This window comes from Vulpes vulpes, chromosome 12 (assembly GCF_048418805.1).
Source record: "Vulpes vulpes isolate BD-2025 chromosome 12, VulVul3, whole genome shotgun sequence".
NCBI lineage: Eukaryota > Metazoa > Chordata > Mammalia > Carnivora > Canidae > Vulpes > Vulpes vulpes.
In genome coordinates, this window is record NC_132791.1 from 143647593 (window position 1) to 143668115 (window position 20523).

Here is a 20523-nt window from a genome sequence, read left to right on the forward strand (position 1 = left end):
TATAGATATCTACAAAAATGCAAAATCTTACTAAAGATAACAGCATTACAATGGCTAATATGGGAATATTCCAATTAGACAAGATCACTTATTTAAGAAGTGCACTAAAAGCCAGCGTTCCTAAATCAAACAAACAGAATAGGGTGCCTATTTTAGTTGGTATGCAGAAGCTTTCAAAGGCTTCAGGATTCCAAAACAGTTTCATTGAAAGTTTTACTGCAAAGGCCAATGAAAAATTAAAGACATAAAAGATATCTAAAACAACACCCAGGTCTCCCCCATAAAAACAGGCAGAAGCCAGAGAAAAGTGAGAATTCATACCAGAGTCAGCTCTCCTGAATCTCCAATCTGTAATGCCCAGTCAAGAGACAAAAATAAAATTTCACATTCTCCCTTTCTTTCCAAATCCATTGGTTCTTGATCCTTTCTCTCTCAGAGGCACCTACTGCCTTCTTGTCATGTTTTGTGCTCTAAGAACTGGCTTGGTTGTCTGCCTGAATGGGATCTGCAGGTTGCTGGTTCTTTCTTTTGCCTATCTTTGAGAGTAACTCTGGGAATACCTGTTTGGCTAGGTGGTTGAGCGTCTGCCTTTGGGTCAGGGCATGACCCCGGAGTCCCGGGGTCTAGTCCCTCATCAGGCTCCTTGCATGGAGCCTGCTTCTCTTGTCTCTGCCTATGTCTCTGCCTCTGTCTGTGTCTCTCATGAATGAATAATATTAAAAAAAAAAAAAAAAAGTAACTCTGGATCTTTGGAAAGCAGTATCCTTTTATACCCACTTCTTTTAGTTCCCTTTTACATTGAAAGGGGGTTTTTCAATACTGCCAGAAACATGTGCTGTATGTTCTGGCTGAAAAGTGACAAGATACTTAAAAAGAGTTTTTAAATGGCTCTATGGTCAGAAGCTGGCCAAACTGGAAGCTGATAATCAGAGTCTGATAGGAAGTTTTTTTAGGCCTTCTTCCCTAAGCTAAAATGAAACTATGTGCCCAGAAGAAAAGCATCTGAAGCCTCTGTGAAAGGATTTATTAAAACATTCCAAAGACAAACAGTTCTAAATCCAGAACACAGAAATCTTTTGACTTCCATCTCAGTTGGAAAGCTCCTCTCTGACATAAAGAAGCAAACTGAGGATAATGTAGTTGGATAGGTACTTATGGTCTCCTTTAAGCTGCAAACCCAATTCTTTGAGGAATTAAAGCAACTGTCCACATCTTATAAATCTTCACAAAACCAGAAATCTGGCTCCAGAAACAATTTGCAGTCCATCTCTTTTTTACCAATACCAAAACCACCTCTATAGATCTCAAAGGCTTCTAAGTATTGTGAAAATGTTGGCCTTAGGAAAAGTCTTTCTTGGAAGCATTTACATTTGTTTCCTGTGTCTCTGATGGGAATGTTCCACCTGGTCCTCTCTAGGATCTCTTTTCTAGGCCATCTCTTTGAAATAACGTCAGGGACGAAATTCTATCCCAGAAAAAATAAAGAGGGAAAGGTTATTGGAACAAGGGTAAATGAAAAATCCTAAGTGTCTTCTCCACAAATATCATTAAAAAGCTTTAGCCATCTGACCAGGTATACTTATTTCATCTGCCAGAAACACAATATGGACCCAACTTAGAACTAGTTATTTTATCTGTCCGTGGCTAAAATTTTAGAATGGAAGCTGTAAGGTAGGGGTGTATTTTTAACCTATGGATGGTACTGCCAGAATTAATTTGTATAAGAGCTCTATTTAATTGGCTTCACGAAAAATTAAGTGCTTACATGAATTACATGCATATTCATACATTTGAATATATATAACATTCTAAAAATAGAAAGTAACCTAATGTTTTCAGGTACATGTGGTCTAGGAAAATATTCAGTATTAATTCTGATTTGTTAGTTTAGTTAAAATAGACATGTCTTTAGAGTTACTGACATAAACTATAGTTTATACCTACAACTTTTATTCTGAGTTTACTAGTCAAATAAGCTCATAGTGTCTCTGTTATAAACTTTGTCAATGGGAAACATAGAGTAAGATGACAGCTGACTTTGTCCAAATGTTTCACAAAGCTTTCATGGGTAGTTGAAACACAAATGATCTATGAATTAGACATATGTAAGTAATATATGCATTTTTAGGTGAACTTTTCAGCAATAATCATATTTTTGGAATGTCTACTTAAATGGTTTCCCCAAATCTTTTTGGTAAACAAATTTTTAAAGAGTTTTACTAAATTAAAGGGTTCCTGGGTGGCTCAGTCAGTTAAGTGTCTGCCTCCACCTCAGGTCATGATCCTGGGGTCCCGGGATCGGGCCCCGCATTGGGCTCTCTGCTCAGCAGACTCTGCTTCTCTCTCTCTGCCTCTGTCCCTCTCCCTGCTCGTGCTCTCTCTTTTGCTTTCTCTTCTCTCTCAAATAAATAAATAAAATCTTAAAAAAAAAAAAAAGAATTTTACTAAATTAAATGATACCTAGATCATCTCCAAATAAAATACTGAAATATTAATTACTGAACATACGTTTACCTACTTTATTATATAAAGAAAATAAAGATATTTGGGTCTATTAGTAAACACTTTGTGCTACACTGAAAAATCTATGATGAGAAAGCATGTTTCCAGAAGATACAAAATGTAGTCATTAATTCACCAAGCCATGAATGCTAACATAAGACAGCTCACAATTGTTTACTGCTTTATTTTCACAAGAAACTAAAGTTTTTAAGGGTTAGAAATTCTAATATATGTAGGATGTGTGTTCTTGGTAAAAGAAAATATGAGGAATGAAGATCCATTTTTGTTGAGGGAAAAGAAAGTGATTTTGCCCTAAAGTGAGACTGGTTATTGTTGAATGGAAAAAAAAAAAAAAAAACAGGACAAATTTTACATGACCTTTTGTTAGAAATACTGCTAGTTCCTTAGTGTTTTGCTTTTCTAGATTTAGGGAAACATTTTCACTTAAGTGATTTATGACCTACAGCTATTTGGTAGGGCATACATTTGTAAACAAAGATGAAACATTTACTTACTTTTTCTCCCTAACTGATCCCTCTAGAATTCATAAGCTCTTGGGTATTATTTTCATGGCAATATACTTGGTTATTTGTATTAAGTTCAATAAAAATCTGTTCTCCTTGTAACAGGACACGACTGGAAACACTGGCTATATTACCAAGGCTTTGACCGGAATGTCCTATTTTAGAGATATGCATAGACTCAGATATGACCAAATATCTTTAAGGAACTGCTTGGAAAAATTGGGCTGGTACCTTGCTCACAGGATTCCTGGCAGGCCTATGTACCTCAGAATATTTTGGGGAAACTTTTAAGAGAGAAATTCACCCAAACTATAGGTACTACAGCTAAAATTTAATGGCAAGTCTTTGGCTTGGCTTCCTGGCCTCAGAGAAGAGTTCAATCTGAGATTCCTTATATAAGGTTCCAGCAAAGTAGTTTTCAAAAGAACTTATATGGTCAATCATGATTCTTGCTGCACTTATAAAACGAGACTAAGTTAGAAAACAAAGAAAGGAAAAAAAAAAAAGAAAACAAAGAAAGAAAGAAAGAAACTAGGCTAAGTTTAATACACAGTAATTTTACTGTGATTATCTTTTTAAGAAATGGGAATAACTATAAAGAGAAAACTGTGTTTGCATCTTTGTAGATACGAGATTCTAGGCTGTAATGGTCTTTGAGGTTTTCCTCTATACCTGTATATAACCTGGACTGGCTCCTGAATTCTAGTTTTTGCAAAAAATTTGGCTATGACTCTCCAAACTAACATTTCCAACTCTCTCCCATTCTTCTAATTTGGAATCGCTAAAGAACAAAGACTGCCCTCAAGGGCTATATCAGGTCCTCCTCATTCCCCAGGCAGCAACCAAACTTCAGGGAATTGAATCTTGCATCGACAGCTCCCAATTAAAAAGAGCCCCTTCAAACTCTAGGAACTATACAGCAGCTGGAGACCTCAAAATCAATTTGACTAGGAAGGAATGGACTTGAAAGTGGACTGCTATACCCAAGATGTCATTCTTTAAACATGAAATGAAATGTTTTCCTTTTCTCTTTCCTTTACTCTGGCACTGGCCTAGAAAGAAAGCCACCATCCATCTCTCTCAGGCCATTAGTAAGGGAAGGTAGGGGGTGGGACAATCTTTTAGATTGCTGGACTTATAAAAAGAGCTCTTTATCTGTCCATGATACTAGAGATATCCCCTCCCCATGACCAATTTCTCTTCTATTCCCAATTAATGCCCTGAACTGAGGAGTCACTTACACAGGCTGACTGACTTTTACACTTAGAACACCTAAGAACTAGTTTTCACCTTTCTATGATTATAACTATACTAGCCCAATTGGACACAAATACCTAAGGAAATCGTAGTACATTTGTATTCCCACGTTCCTGTGACTATCTAAATCCGATCTGCTCCTAATTATAAAAAGACCTCACCAGCAGCCTCCATCTTGGCAAGGTCAACATTGTTCTTGATAATAGGATATCCCCTGATTATCTTGCAGCTAAACAAGGAAATGTATGTGCTGTAGTCAATGCTACTTACGGCACCTAGATTAATACTTCTGGGAAAGTTAAAAATTAGTGACATAAAAATACCTGAAAAAACCACTTCAATTAAAAAAGTGACTCCTTCAATGGAGGTCTTTGAGTTATTTGATTTTGATTGGTTTGGGTCTTGGGGACCATGGATCCAAAATGCACTGCAGACATTGGGAATGATCCTGCTTAAAATAACCATAGGAGTCTCCCTCATGCACTATATTCTCTCAAAACCTTTAAATGCATGTTTGCAGCCACTAACCACAAAGCAAATGGCCTCCTTGGGTCTGGAACATCATAAAAGGAATGAAGAGAATACCTGACTTAAAACAATGTGAAGCTGAAGTTGTGACCTGTGAGCACCACAGAGATTCGGCAAAAAAAAAAAAAAAAAAAAAAAAAAAAAGGCCTGTGAATACCACAGGAACAGCAAAAACTGCAAGAATTTGAGCAGTAGTTGGGAGTGATGCTAAGGTCTTAAATTTTGATCACACCACTCAGTTAAGCTGAGAGTCTAACCAAAAGGGGGGCAGGGAGATGGGGTGCCTGGCTGGCTCAGTCAGAGGAGTGTGCGACTCATTCTTGACATTGGGGTCGTGAGTTTTGAGCCCCACTTTGGGGGTAGATATTACTTAAATAAATAGGTAAATAAACGAAAAAGGGGGGAGCATTGCTTCAAAAAAATTTAATAATCAAAAAAAGGGCAAAAGGCCCAGAATAGAGTCAACTGTGCTAAACCCAAGTCACCAAATGGTGGTTAATACCTAACTTACATTTTCAACCTCTCCCAGGAGTGGAATCTTAAGCTACTCAATTTGGAATTACCTAGTCCATACCAGTGGGGTAATCTACCCGATAGACCTCTGCTGTCCCTCAAAGGAAGGTGACCTTGCCCAAAACAATGCATTCTTTGCTGTTACTAACTTCCTTGTTCTGCTCTCCCCTGCCTCTAAAAGTCCTCTATTTTGTATAACACTTTCTGTTTGATAGACTGGATGCTGCCCAATTCATGAATTGTAGATCATAAGTCATATGATCATAAGATCTTTAAAATTCACTCAGTTGAATTTTGTTTTTTCAACATTAACATGTCACCGAACCAGAGACCTGTCCTCCCAGGGACGCCCAGGCAAATGCCCCACGATCACCTAACAGGAAGGGTTTTACTTGCATTCTGGACTAGTGGCTGAGAGTCAAGGGGAAGCAAGTGAAGTACCTCTGAGCCCAAAAGATTAAAATCTAACTGAAGACTAATATCTCTCTAAGGAAAAAGAGGAAATGGGTTGAAATCCTGAGACCCTGCCAAGAGACCAGTTTTTACTCAGGAAGGGTTACCAGTCAAAATGGGTCTCTTAGGTTTCTTCATCAAAGAAGTCTGAAGACCAAGGTGTAGAATTCTAGGGGCACCTGGGCCCTCTGCTCCTCTCTGTGCTTATGCACAAAGCAGGAGCTCTGGTGCCCTAAGCTTCTGCATAATCTTCTCCAGCAACAGAACGTGTTCCCAGGCCAACCTGCCAGAACCAACAGTGCAGGCAGCAGAGGCCGAGGGAGGCAGCGGCAGAGGGTATGTGTTGTGAGTGCAGGAAGCTCAGGCAGCAGTAGGAGTTCCTGGGAACCACAGGAAGCTCTTGGAAGGGCTCAGCCTGGTCATATGAATGACACCATCCTAGAGGGGTTTGGGTAAGGTTCCAGGCCCACGCACAGACAGAGGTACCATAACTTGCAGAATGAGAGCCCCTCCAACTGATCCTTGGATCTAGAAAGCACCCCACCGAGTCACATCCGACTCGCATGCTGCAGGCCTACCAGGGCTGCAAAGAGAAAAGTCAGATGAGGAAAGGCAAGTGACACTTAATGCAGCCTGTCTACAAAGAGAGGGTTTCTGGTGAGGTCAGCCAGGGCTTCTTTTGCAGAGTGAGCGAGCAGTTTATATCCTGGCTCCCGTGATGTACTGCCAGTATGGCAGCAAATGTCTCCCTGGGCTGGATGATGGCACAGAAAGGAAGCGCCTGCACCTGTGCTCCGCCTGACCTCTCCAGGTTCCCAGCCGGGGTGGGGGGATGTGCAGGACTGTACACGGCTGGTCCTGGTGTCAGTCACCAAGAATTCAGCAAAGACCATGGCTTCCCCAGGTTGGTTCAGGAGTGACTCACCATCCAAGAAACATCTGAAAAGTTCTAGAGCAAATGTGAAGAGCAGAGCTGGTCAGCCCATAAAGGCTTACTTCAGGGCTGTTGCTTGTCAGGAAACCAACCCCCTCTGTCCCCCCAGCCCAGCTCCTGGGCAGGCTGGGCTCAGCTGCCACTCTGGAGAATTGTGGCAGAAATCCTGCAGTATGGTCTAGTCAACCAGGATGCAGAAATCCAATCAAGTACAGGGTGGGCTACTTGGGACCAGAGTACAGGTCTTGCAAAGCAGCTAGCCAGCAGTCATTAGGGTAAGAAAGTGACATTACAGTGTTAGGATGCAGAGCTGGTGGGCTCCAGGGGTGCCAGTACCAGGTGAAAACCCATCTCCATGGTGGCAAGGAGCATGCAGATAGTAAAGCCCCAGAGATGCCATCTACCCCAGGCTACTAGACAAGAACAAGTTCAAAGCCAAGCAGGTGTGTTGAATGTTAATTCTTTGGTTTGCCGCTAAATCAGGGCATGGTTGCCCTCTCAGGAACCTCCAGGACCCACAGCATGTTCACTGGCCAGTGTGAAACCTCCCCTGCTCTGGCCCACAGTCACTCAGATAATTACTTAATTGCTTAAAGGATAGCCTTGGCCCCATCCTGGGTCACATCATAGGAGTAGGGTCTTCCCAGTTAAAGGCCCAGGGGGGAAGTGCGTCCTGGTTCTGCTGTACCAGGCTGTTCCCACTAGGAGTCTCCCTGCTTCTGAGGTCCCAATTCTGCATCTGCATGCTGGGATGGTAACACAGGACCTCTCAGGGTTACTAACAAACAAGGAGACAGCTAAGTTACCCCTCAGGCAACAGGTCAGCTTTCCCCTCCCTCTGCCTAGGAATTAGGAACATCTGTTTTCTTCTCTTTTTAAGACCAACAACTCTGGGCATCTCCTCCTTATTCTGGAGGTGGACTCACAAGTGTACAGGTCCTTTCCACCTGGCGCTTTGGGACAGCAGGTGTGTATTAAGGAAAGGAACAGAGGAGAAAAGCACCCTCCTGGCGGCTAGCTCCTTGAGGGGGTTAGCCTGTCACCACCTTGCTGTCCTCACAGCATGCCACAGGTCAGAGCTTTACTTAGGCTTCCGCAGGGTGGAGAGGACAGTCTGAGAACTTTAGGAATTTAGGTCTGAACCTTTTTTCCAGCAAGTGAACTTCTTTGGGAACTTAATGAAAATTTTGGATTTTCTTTTCCCAGAAAAATGTACATATGGCCTCTAATCATTTAGAGGGGTTCATGGACCTCTGGCAATTCAGCCGAGGACCTGGGTGACGGCAAAGGCTCCACGTACAGACTCCGGGATAGAAGCTCCTATCAGAAGGGGGCACTCCAGCACTCTGGTCTAGGTCAGTGCCTCAGGGATAGAGCCCAGCTATCTCCCCAGCTCTCCAGGAAGCACAGGGCCAGGGGCGCAGGAGAAAGGAAGGACAGAGCCCTCTTCTCTTCAGGCCACAATGAAGTTCCATGCCTCTGTCCCAGTCCCTTCCTATGTCCCATCTATAAATACCATCTTTCCAGGAAGCTGTGGTTCTGCCCGTGGCCCCCGCCTCCCATTTCACATTTCAGCCAAGCCTGGATACAGAGATACTCTGGGACGCCCAGTCACTTCATAGGTTGCCTTGGCTTCCCTGTGGGAGCACTCAAGGGAGGAATGTGTGCTGCTCACCCCACTGCCTTACATCCCCTTCACCCGTGCCTCAGACTAGAAGGACAAGGGGAACTTCCACCTGCATCTCCAGGCTCTTCCTGCCTCCAAGACCATCTCAGAGAACAGAAGGGGGCCAGGAAGGAAAAGCTCCAGCTCCACAAGGCCAGGTGGCTGAAAACATGCCCGGGGCCCTTAAGGTATTATCGCCGGGAGGCACTCACTGGAAGCAGCTGGCCCCTGGCCTCGGTCTCTGGCCCAGAGATCCTGCATTTCTGGCTACCGGGGACTCAGAGTTCCATGACCAGAGTCCAGGGTCAAAAGGCAAAGCTTCCCCACACACTCTGAACAGAAAGGGAGAACAAGTGTGCTCCCCCAAGGAAGGCTTAGGGAACATGTGTGTGCACGCATGTGTGTATGTGTGCACCTATGAGGTGAGAAGAGGAAATGTGTATGTTAAAGTGTGTATGAGAAAATGAGTATAAAAACCATATTAAAAAAAAACACAAAGGAGTATGAGCATGTGTGCGCGTCTACTAGAGAATACGAGTGTACACGAGACTGTGGAAAGGCGGGGGAGTGTGTCTGTGCACATGTGGCCCTCTAATCCCCTCCTTACCTCCTCTCGTTGCCAAACAGACGGGCCACCTCTTCCCTGCCAGGGCTCCGGGCCCGAGTCCTACGCTCCAGCCGCCTTTTCTCCACCTGGAAGGCTTCTCGGTGGCTGATCCTGACGGCCTTAGGGACGTCGGCCAGGGCGGCATACTGCCTGCTGGCTTTAAAGGCAAAGGTGCGCCCCGGTCTCTCTGCTCCCCGCCCCCCAGCGCTGCCGGAGTCCATGCGGGTGGGGGGCTGGCTGGCCGAATCCAGAGAGCCAAGGGAGCTGCTGCACACCATTCGGCCGGGGGGTCGAGAACCTGGGGAAGCAAGGGGATGACCAAGCTCCTGGGAGGGCGGTCCAGGGCCACTATACCTGTTGTTGGGGGTGCTGGGGCTGGGAGGGGAGAGCGGCGGGGGCAGCTGTTGCTCCTCGGCCTTCAAGTCCTGCTTGGTCTTCTCTAGGGAGAAGTAGCCGCTCTCAACCCGGACTTTGCGGCCACAGTCCATGCGGTCGCTGCTTGTGGTGCTCTCCTCTGGAAGAGAGAAGGGGGAGGCAGGAAACATACTCAGTCTCTTGCCATCTCTGGTTTCTGGGGACTTCTGAAAGAGCCCACGTGGACCCAAACGGGGGCCAACTCTCTACCTCCCAACTCTAAAGGCACACATGGCTTGCCCCAGGGCAGCTTCACAGGACAGCAGTGAAATGTCCTTCCCACCCATGTGCCTCATCCATCTCTCTCTAACCTGGCTGTGTCTGCTACACTGTTGGGGGTCCCTGAGCTTCTAGTCTGGGGGCTTGTTTGGAAGAGCAGGTTCCCCTGCCCAGGAGAGATGTCCCACAGACAACCCCTCGTAAGCAAATACCAAGGAGGGATTCAAGGGCTAACTGGCAGTTCAGCCTGTTAGGGCATTTGGGGAGGTAAGAGTCAGGGGACTTCTGTGGGAATGAGAGGAGTGGATGCGGACTACCCTGATGTAGCTTCACCCCTAGCTGGTGCAAAATGCATTTTGGCCTGAATGAACTGGGTCATTCCCAACTGTCCTCTCATTTTCAATGAGCTAGACAAAATGCAAATGGGAGAAGCCAGCCTATGTCATGCAGAGCCCTCCAGGGCCCAGACCAGGGAGGCAGAGACTGCTGCCCTGTTTCTGCTCAGGCAATTCCAAAGTGGTAAGTGGAGAGAGCACAGCAAAGCCCCCTAAGCACTCTCTTCTCCACCTCGCCCAGGAACTGGGCAGGAGTGGACAGCAAGGGGAAGGCCTAAGCTGCACTAACCACTGCTGCTCTCAGAACACGTTGAGCTTCCAGGGTTAACTAGCCCATAAACACAGTACAGCCACGGTGGTAGGAACCAGAGACCTGCTGGTACACAGACCTCATTCTAGAGCATTCTGATTCTCACAACACCCATCTGGGGCTGACAGAAGAGGTGCTGATTCTTCCTTTAGAGATGGGACGTCAGAGCTAGAGGGGCAAAGCCAAGAATCCCAGGCCCACCCAGGCCAGGCCCTGTCAAAGGCTGAAGGATGCAGAAGGTGAAGGAGCCTGAGGCTCAGGACTGGGTTATCAGGCGTCAGCTGTATCGGGATGGAGGCCTGTTTCAGCACTGTGAGGCTGAGCACCAAGACAGGCAGGCACGAGAGCCAGCCCAGCTCCCACTTACCATCCTTGCTCTCCAGCCCAGGCTCCCTCAGGGTGCTGGCAGCAGGAGGCTGGCTCTGGCTGGGACTCTGAGCTGGATTTAGGCTGCCCCCATCGGGCTGGTCCTTGGCCCTCATTTCTTCCTGCCAAAGTGTAGACTTGGTGGTGGGGACTTTCTCAGCACTGGGAATGCTGCTGCTGCTGCTGCTGCTGCTGGTGACAGCCATCTTGGCCGGCCCTGGTTCCTGGGGGAGAGAGTGGTGTCTGGGCTGCCACAGGAGCACACAGCCTGGGCTGGTACACAGGTCCTGGCTGCCTAGGTGCCTGGCTACGGGAGACACCAAGAGCAACTCTATGTCAGTGGCCCAGAATCTTCAGAAGGGGAGGCTCAGAGCAGAGACATCCTGGTCAAGATGAAAGCTCCATCTGGATGGCCCTGTGGCCTTTTCTCTTCTAGAGTCCCAGGCAGCACGCCCACAGTGCCTGGTCCCACCGGCCTCAGGCCAGGTTAGGCAAATACATGGAGCAAAACCTGAAGGCTTTCTGCCTGGAGCTCGGAGAGCAAACACATGCAAGTTCTCCCTTCCCACAAAACCACAGGACCAGAGCAGGGGAGCAGGCATTAAAGGTGAGAGGACAAGTGCTGGCTCAGTTTGTCATTCCTAGACTTGTAGGTAATTAGGAAACAAGTCAGGAAAGAATACACCATTGAGATGGCCCACTGGGTAAATGCAAAGCATGTGCTCACATAGCATTGTGCCAAGACCCACCCTTGGCCTCCCCAGCCTTCCCGTGTTGGTCCTTGAAAGCTAAAATCAGACACCTGGGACACAATGTGAAGGAAAAGAGTCATCGAACACAACCCAAATATCCAATCTACACTTGTGCCCTCCCACACAAACTAGAGGGGAGCTGGGAGCCCAGGTCAGAGCCAGTGCTGCCCTACGGGAGAAGCATTCACGCAGGAGTCCATTTCCAGAGCATGCAGAGAATCTTAACACCTCAAACCTGGAGCCCAGATAGGGCAGGGTGGGATCCCCAGCTGCCCCACAGCACTAGCTCACACCCTGGGCCCAAACCCCCTGCTTGGCCCAGGATCCTGGGTGCCAGCTACAGAGGGCACTGTCAAGAAGATGGCTTCGGACTTTCTCAAAAGTGAGACACGTCTCAGCTGTCTTCCCAAACACAAATGCCTACCTTCCACTCCCATCCTAGTGGCCAAACCTCATTTTTAGAAACCTTAACCCAATTCTGAATTGGGGTCCTTGGCAAGGATCATATATGAAACAGGTTATGTGTCCCCACATGCATGCACACAGACCCAGCACTAACCAGCAGGTTCTCTGACAGCCACTGACATGGAAGTATGTGCTGAGCTCTGGTTCATCACCACACCATCCTGTCCTCCCCAACAACACCTCACAGGGGAGGCTGCCCAGGCCGAGAGGATGTTGCACTCACGCTTGCATGGACAGTGAGGGCCAGAGTGAGCCTTCGAGCCTTTTCCACTACCAGGCACCCTCAGGAGTGGCAGGAGGTGGAGTGAGCTGCTTTGGGACTGGCATCCTAAAGGATCTACAGAGAAGCCAAAGTGCCAGGTATCCCAATGGGAGAAGACAGGCATTTTAACCAAGTCCAAAGCTTTGCTTAGCTTTGTAAGCACAGGATTAAAGACAGGAAGGCTCTTCTCACAAACCCAGGACACACCTGACTGCCTATTTGGTCAGAGCTGCCAACAGACCTGACTCCCAAGCTGGAGATTTCCTACAGCTTTGTCCACCTTGCAAGAAGTGGACTTCTTGGAATAAAATGGCAATGGTTTCTGACAGTTTCATGAGGGCTCCAACAGAACCAGGCTCTAATGACCTAAGGAGAGACGGCCCCAGGGCTACCTGTCCCCCTAGCCAGCATACTGCCCTCACTCCACGTCCCAGCGACGTTTCCCCCAAGCAAGTCACTCTAGCTCCCCCTTGCCATGGGCCCTGACAACTGGGTCTTCAGTTCAAAGGCCAGAAGCGAGAAGCTAGGCATGCTTTGGGGGGCTCAGGGCCAAACTGGGATTCCTCCCACAGAACTGGGTGGAGTGACATGCTCTGGGTGGGGCCTCAGTGAATCTGTCCCCTCGGTGGAAGATGGGCTGCACCAAGGATAGGTAGAAGTTGCCAGAAAGGGCCAAAGCAGAAGAAGCAGGCAGCTTTACTTTTGAGGAAAGTGTCCTTGACTTCAGAGGTCTCAGGCCCAAGCTCTGTGTGATCTGCCTACAGCATATGCATAGCCCTCTCTGGTGCTTGGGTGACTCCAACAGTGAGGGCAATGGCTGGCAGGATCCCCAAGAAGTAGAGGAAATTCTAGGCCTGAGATCCAAGGGGCCATGACAGGGAGCTTGGGAAACAAATGCATTTCTTGGCACCACATGGCTACAGACCTACCTTCTGGCCCCAGGCTGTCCAACCTGTGCGGGGCTATCTGCATCTGCAGATCCCTCCCCGTGCTCCCCACTTCTGGAGAACTTCTCCCAGAGGATGAGGGCCCTGAAAACGGCAGCCAAGGTCCATTGGCAGTTCTCTTTCTTCTCTTTCTCTCCTTCGGAGGCTCTGCCTTCTACCACCTCTATGCCAACCCTTATCCTAGTGAGTGGAGACAGAGGGACAGTCTGGCAGCAGGAACACAGCCACGTTGGCTCCAGGAGAGGGGGTGGGTTGGTGGGTGGGTGATACAGGGAAGCCTGATCTCTGGGTAAAGTTGTTTCTCTTTTCCAAAGTGTCTTGAGACTTGGCATAGGCCAGATCAGGGCTATGTGGCACTGCCTCTGCTCCTTACACTGTCACTGCTGTGGTAGAGAGGGCACTGGGGTTCAAAACATAGGCCTGTGGAAGCTCAGCCATGGCCAGCAGTATCTGGAGGGAGGGGACAGGCAGGGAGAAGGGACAAAAGGTCTGGGCTTCTATGTGTCTACTGCACATGTAGTTGCCTTATTTGGAGGCAGGAGCTCAGCTCAAGCACCGCTTCCAAGGATCGCTATAGAAACGCAGAGCTACCCTAAATGCTATGTGGCCTTCCATAGGTGCCTGTGGAAGAGGAAGGAGGTAGAAGTGCAAGGTTTCCTATGTGCTAGTCCCTGCATGGTCGAGATACCTGCACTGCTCAGGGTTCTCAATGCTTCGATGCTGTAATGAGGTCTGTGTGGTTTATCTGGCTGCTCAGAAAGGGTTTTCAAAGCAGGGAGGAATGAGGACACAGGGCAGGAAGGGAGGCTCAGGCCAGCCGCCTTCTGTAGCCCTTGCATACTAGCTAAGCAGGCACACTCTCTAGAGGGGGTCTCCTAGGAAGCCTTTCTTTCCACTTCCCAGGCACAGAAACTGAGCTGGGGCTCAACAAGGAGGGATGTGACCTGGAGCGGGTGTAGCAGTAGGCACCCAAGTAGAAAACAAGATACTCCAGAAGAGGTAGCCATGCACAACACATGTGTGGGCCTAAGAAGAAGCAGTGTACGGGACCAGAAGGGACATTCTTCCTGACGCACCTCTGCTCACACTGAGAGGTCTGTTGTTTTTCAGGTCTCTGAAGAAAGGCCCAGAAGCAGGGGCCAATAGCCTGGGGGATTGGGGATATGGGAGGAACCAGCATTCCAGAGCTCCACTTAATGAACCAAGTCTCCCAACCCACAGCTGGCAAGGGAGACAGGTGGCCCCTGGCCTCATAGTCTCAGATCTGGGATTTGGGGCAAGAGGGGAAAGACCACTATCTTTCCTATCCTAGTCATACCCAGAGTGGATTATCACTCCTCTCTAGGCATCTCGGTATCAGGAGAAGTCTTTTCTCTTGGAGTGAACAGGGGCCAAATAAGAAGTACCTCCTGGAACCCACACCTCTCAGGTTGCAGAGGCTCTGGCCAGGGCCAGCCTGTTTCCTTCCTGCCTCAGGCTCTGCTGGGACCTCTGCTCCTAGCTGAGAGGCTATCTGCTCCCCCTGCAGCCTGATCCTCATGCCCCTCAGAGCCTGGCGTGGGTCTCTCTCTGATGTTCTCAGAAAACCACTCAATGAGTGTACTCTACATGGCCCCTACTCCCAACTGCTTGAGACATCTTCTTTAAGTAGGATCCCATGGACTCTTCTGCCTGAGTTCGAGGAGGACAGGGCACAGCAGAGCAATACCTCCTGACCCCCAGTGGTTTTATGGGAAACTCCCTTAGGGCACAGAAAGAGGAGGCCATATATGGGGGGGGGGGGCTAGGTTCCTACCTCTATGGGGGCCCCTAAGGCTTTAGGCTTCCATCCCCGCTCCATTTGGAGCATCCAAAACACTTTCAAGCATCCAGCTGCAGAGGGGAGGCCTGCCCAGAGGTCTCCAACTCCCTCTCTGGAAAGACCTCACATCATCTCCTGAGACTGGGTCATGGGGAGATGGGCCTCACATGAACATTCACTGCCACCAGAAGCCTGTGGAATCAAATGTGATGTTCTAGGGAGCAAGGATCAGAAGGAAGAGTCCTGTCAGGCTGGCTTCTGCCAGGCTCAGAAGGGGGATGAGCAGAACAGGCAAGGCAGGGGCACCCAGGCTCTGAGAGACCCTCAGAGAAGTGGCTGATCTCCCCACCCTGTGATCATAAGGCTTCTGCTACCAACTAAAAAAGCAAAGCTCAGCCACAGCCAGCAGTATCTGGAGGGAGGGGACAAGCAGGGAGAAGGGACAAAAGGTCTGGGCTGAATGTGTCTACTGCACATGTAGTTGCCTTATTTGGAGGCAGGAGCTCGGCTCAAGCACCGCTTCCAAGGATCACTATAGAAACGCAGAGCTACCCTAAATGCTGTTATTCTGCCTGGGATTCTTCTCTCAAACCAGGCAGCTTTGAGGGATTTGTGTGTGTATCTGCTGTTCTCAAGCAGGAAGCCCCACTTTCAGCCTCCAGGAAGGTCTCTGATTGCATTTTGCTGAATTCTTGCCAGGAATATTACCTTCCAGGAGATGCTGGCCTGAGAGTCCTTGGGGAGGGTGAACAGAGGGCAAACAATGACCATCAGTGGGGAGCAGGCCCAGTACCCAGGCCAGCACACACCTCCCAGTCCTGCCTGGGCCGACCTCTACCACTCAGGGAAGCAGAGAGCAGCCAGTAAGAACTGCTGAACCCCAGAGGGTAGTCAGATTCCATCATGGGCTGGCTCCCTGCCAGACTCTGGGCCATGCAAGATGCCCAGGGGACCCCGATCCTTATCCTGCTCACTCCTGGGGTTGCTGTGAGGCTCTCTATCAGGCCAGGTAAAGCACTCAGTAACCCTTAAGTTTGGAGCAGAGAAGAGGAGCATTAACTGAGCACCCATGATGGGCTGAGTGCTTCTTTCCAAGCCCACAATAATCCTGTAACTAGATCTCAAAAGGCCCATTCTGTGAAGCAGTTTACTGAGGCTCGGAAAGGTTAATTCGCTCCACCAGGGCTCCAGGAACATGAGAAGCACAGCAGAGAGGTGCAGAGCACTCCTGGGTGCCCTGTGTCCCTGCAGATGAGGACGAGAGTGGCCTCTGGGGATGGATTAGACTAGTGGGACCTATTCAAGCTACCTCCCCTGCATCAAATGGGAGCTAGGGCAAGGACACAAAAATCAAGGTCTTATTAGTTTTTTCCATTTATGGTCAAAGTCCAGAGCAGAAACAGGGTCCTCCCTGGGGAGCTCCTCACTCGGCCAGGACACTTGTGGACTCTCCCTGCCTGCCCCCCCTTCGGCCTGCCATCTGCAGGATCATCCCTGTCTGTAAAATAGAGCTGAGTGGAATACTTTTCTGAACTGTGGTTCACGAGGATATACATGTGCAGCAAGCAGCCCCTCCAAGCACACCCTTTGCTCCCTAGCAGCTGGCAGGACAGCTAAGAAAGAGATACACGCTATAATACTGCTGCTCAGCACTGGCTCGCTCCCTGGCAACATCCCAGGATGGCCCTGGAGACACGAGTAAAGTAGCCCTGTCCTGAGGAGGATACTGCCTGTTGCCTGTACTTTACCATGTAAAGTACACCCAGACAGGAGCACACAGATTATAGCCCATAGACTGCTGGGGGAAAGAAGAGAATATGCAGGACTCACAACCACCTCAGCCCCATCTGGATCCTTTCCCTCACCCCTAATTTTAGGTTGGGTCCTGAAACCTTCTAACCTCCTGGGAAGCTCTCACTTCATCCAGCTCCATTGATGGGACACCCCTTTGCCTACCTGTGGTGTGGGAGGCTCCACCTTCCGCTTCTTCTTTTGGTTCTGCTTATTGGTTCTGGGATAGACCATGAGCATCTCTAGCCACCTGAGGAGAAAAGAGAGGGAGTACTGGCTCAGACCCCAGGCCTCAGGAACTAGGAACCTTGCTGGGTGGTCTAGGCATCAAGTCCAATGTTTCTTGCTTAGGGGTGCACAACCAGTGGCCAGTCGTCTGGGCAGTGAGCAGGGCAGAACATGACCCAGATTTAAGCCTGCCACCACTGGGGGAGTGGTAGCAGTGCAATCTAGGACAAGCATAGGCTGTGTTGGGACCAGGCCTAGATGCTGATCCCACAGTGACTATTATGCAGGTAGTGAGGGCCCTGTGGCTGTCCCTGGCATGAAGAGCCTGGTGGAATGGCAGGCCTGACCACAGGCCTCAGAGTGCAGCGCACATCACATAATGACCATAATGACCCTATCTCCGGGGCTTACACATGGCTTTAAAACTATCCTCCCATGGTAGATTTGGCTAGCACAGATGGGCTGCTACTGGGTGTCATTTAGGGCTATGGACACAGGAAACCAGGAGTTGTGCTACCAAAGTTCTCTGTGATGGGTCACTCCCAGGGGCTGAGTAGCTGACCACCCAGACCCATTCACTCGTCTCTGGGCCCCACCTGTACCCTGAGGGCTCTGGGGAAGGCCCACAGAGCTGCCCAGGGACCCACTCCAAGGCTGACATGTTGGAAGGTCCACTCTGGACCAGGAGCAGAGAAGGTAGCAGAGGGGTGTGGGAAGAGCTGAGCCTGAGGGCAGGAGGCCTGATACAGATCTGGCTCTGCTACCCTCTAACCATGACCCTAGGTGGCTCCCAGCCCCTCCAGGCTTCAGTCTCATCTCTGAAAGCAGGGGGTAGATTAGGCCATGACATGTCCATGGCTTGCCTCACTTGAGCTTTATCTGGGAGGGTTGGATGAAACTGGACAGGAGGAGAAGAAGACAGGAAGGGCCTGGTGGTGAAAGGTATGCTCTCTAGAGGGGAAGGTATAACAGGAGACTCCAGTCCCCTTCCTCCTAGAATGTGAGGGTCTGTGCTGGGCCTGCTGCCACCCTAGGCCTAGTGGTAGCGGCTGAGTCGCAATGTGAGGCAGAGACCGCACTGCCAGCATCCTGATAGTAGGCTGTGGCAACCACCAGCATTCAAGCCTAGGCCAGGAAGAAGGGCTCATGTCTCCAGCACTCAGAGGTGTTTCTTTAATTTGGGGTGGAGGGAGGTTGGGCATAGTCTGTGACCTTCTTGGACAGCCTCAGGAGGGTATGCCAGTTGTGTGGCTGGCAGCTGGGGAAGAAGCAGGCTTGGGTATGGGGAATCATACCATCTAGGGAGAGCCCAGCTCAGCTGAGAGCAGGTCCTTCCCTATTTGCTGAGAGAGTGAACACCTGCCTGCACCTATGAGAGAGACCTGAGGCACAGGTCCTATGGGTCACTCCTCTGTGGGCTGGCCCCCAAAGCAAGAGGAGAGGCATGACTGTATCTGCAAGGCCAGCAGATGAGTAGACTCTCTCAGGGTTTCAGTCATGCAATATGAGGAACTCACACACTCGTGAGGTTAAAAAAAGCCTGCTTTCCAACCTGCCCCAGGGGCTAATATTTCTCTGGGGCACTGCAGCAAGCAGAGACTGCAGAAGACCCCTCTTAGAGCTTTCCTTAGGAGAAGAGAGACTGTCTGACAAAGTCACCTCGTCCTCCAGAGCCCCAGGAGCACAGCAGTGTGACAGGCAGGTGCACAATGGCCCAGTTGCTATTTACTGGCAAGGCGAACAAGTAGGCAAATCGGGGAGCCTGCAGGACAGGGCCTCGAGGGAAATGTGCTGCTATAGCGCTGCTGACTGAACATAGCTCGGCAAGCTCCTGGGCCAACCTGAAGAAGGCTACAGACTTGGGGGCTGAGCACAGGCAGGGGCAGGCTGGGGCTGGCCTGGAACAGATGATGGAATGTGTCCCCTGCACTCAGAGTTCTCATGGAAGTCCAGCAGAAAGTGTGCAACGTCATTCAGATGTGCTACCATGTAAAGTACACCCAGGGAAGAGAGGTGAGGGGTGAAGGTGGACACAGGATCAGCGGTGGAAGTGAGTGCAGGACAGGCCTCGGGGGAAATCTGCTGCTGTAGCGCTGCTGATTGAACAGAGTTTGGCAAGCTCTGACTGGGACATGGTACAGTGGGTTCCCAACTCTGACAGCAAGAGCAGGATGAGATGGCGGGGAGCAGAATTGAGAGTCCGGGGCACAGGGAAAGGAGAAAGCTTGGGCCCAGCCAAGCTGGAAAGCCCCCCAGCCCAACTCCTGCTTACACTCTACCTCCTCTAAAAGAGCTGCACTAAGCTGTGCCCCACACATCCTGAAGGCCCCTCCCTGGCACGAGAGCTGGGAAAGAGGACTGCAACTCTCTCCATCCAGCTCTGGGAGAGATGTTTCCACGCTGCTTTCATCAGAGATCCTGGGGAAAAGGCTGGATGGACTGTTCCCAACTATTCCTGCTCTAAGTCAGCCCAGATAAAGTCTGCACCTCATGAGGGAGCTGGGTGCTCAAACCCATCTTAGGGTCTAAATGCTCATAGATGAGATTTCCTAGCAAAGGAGCTATGCCAGGTGGTGAGGATGCCAAAGGAGGGGTCCATGCACAAAGGAGAAAGGCAGAGGAGACACAGGCAGAAGTCTGTATCCAGGGCACACTGCCCAGCTGACTCCCTAAAGGAGGCCAAGTGGACTAGCAAGTGGCAAAGACAAGGAAGCTGCTGTTGGGGGCCACTGGAGGCACTGTGGGGGCCCAGAGACAGGCTGCCATGGTGTGAACCCTGCCTGCTGGGCAGAGATGAGCTAGGCCCAGACCAGGATGAGGACAAGGGGAAGCAATGAGTGATTCATCCTGGCTCTGGGTATGCCACTGAGTCACTGTACAAACTTCCTGCCCTCAGGAAGTGGCCCAGAGAAACACATTTGGTATCCTGGTCCATCACTGACCTTGTCTACTCAAGCTGCATGGGAAGGGCAGTCAAGAGGTCCCCTGGGCTGTGGCAAGTGCCTGATAGTAGGATTTAGGCCACATGCCAGAGGCACTGTCAGACACCAGTCTCCTCATGCCATATGGCACATCACTACATCACTGACCTGGTGATCCCCCAGCTCACACATGCCTCAGCCTATCCTGGGGACCTTGGGACAGCCCTTCCCATCCCACGTGCTAGTCAGAATCCTCCATGGGACCTAGCTCCCAAGGGGAGGGCTAACTCTCCCCCAAAGAATCCTGCTGGGCAGTGGAACCTCGGTCCAGGGGTTTCTGCCAGACAGGGCTGCAGCAGTAAGTATGAGCCAGGAAGTGCAAGTTCTGTGCTGTCACTCATGCCTTGAGGGTCCCCTTGGTCAGGGTCTTCAAATTTCCAGAGCTTCAGTCTCCTAACAGTAGAATGAGGGCTCTGTAAAAGCCCTCTACACTTTTTGTTTTTTGTAATCTCTACATCCAAAGTGGGGCTTGGACCCACATCCCTGAAATCAAGAGTCATATGCTTCTCTGACTGAGTCACCTAGGTTCCCTGAACCCTCTATACTTGTAAACCATATGGTTCTAGAATAAAGACCAGGGAGAGGCTGAGGCTAAGTGGTCCTTCTGTTTGCCCCTGGGAGTTAGAGACGCAAACTTGCCTCTCTCTAAGGGAGAAAGACTCAGGGAG

General features: G+C 49.7%; 1 protein-coding gene across 18 annotated transcripts in view; it reads right to left on the bottom strand.

Moving 5' to 3' along the window:
• Positions 1–20523, bottom strand: part of MPRIP (myosin phosphatase Rho interacting protein) — a 152907-nt gene that overhangs the window by 46785 nt on the left and 85599 nt on the right. For 10 of the 18 annotated variants that reach the window (XM_072730567.1, XM_072730570.1, XM_072730571.1 and 7 more), the window contains exons 5-7: positions 16812–16896; positions 10630–10852; positions 9339–9498 (exon numbers count right to left, since the gene is read on the bottom strand). In XM_072730567.1, the coding sequence (XP_072586668.1) occupies positions 9339–9498; positions 10630–10852; positions 16812–16896 (468 nt within the window). Of the gene's footprint in view, positions 1–8984; positions 9499–10629; positions 10853–16811; positions 16897–20523 lie in introns of all 18 variants that reach the window. The other 8 variants (XM_072730560.1, XM_072730565.1, XM_072730566.1 and 5 more) reach the window with 2 other exon arrangements.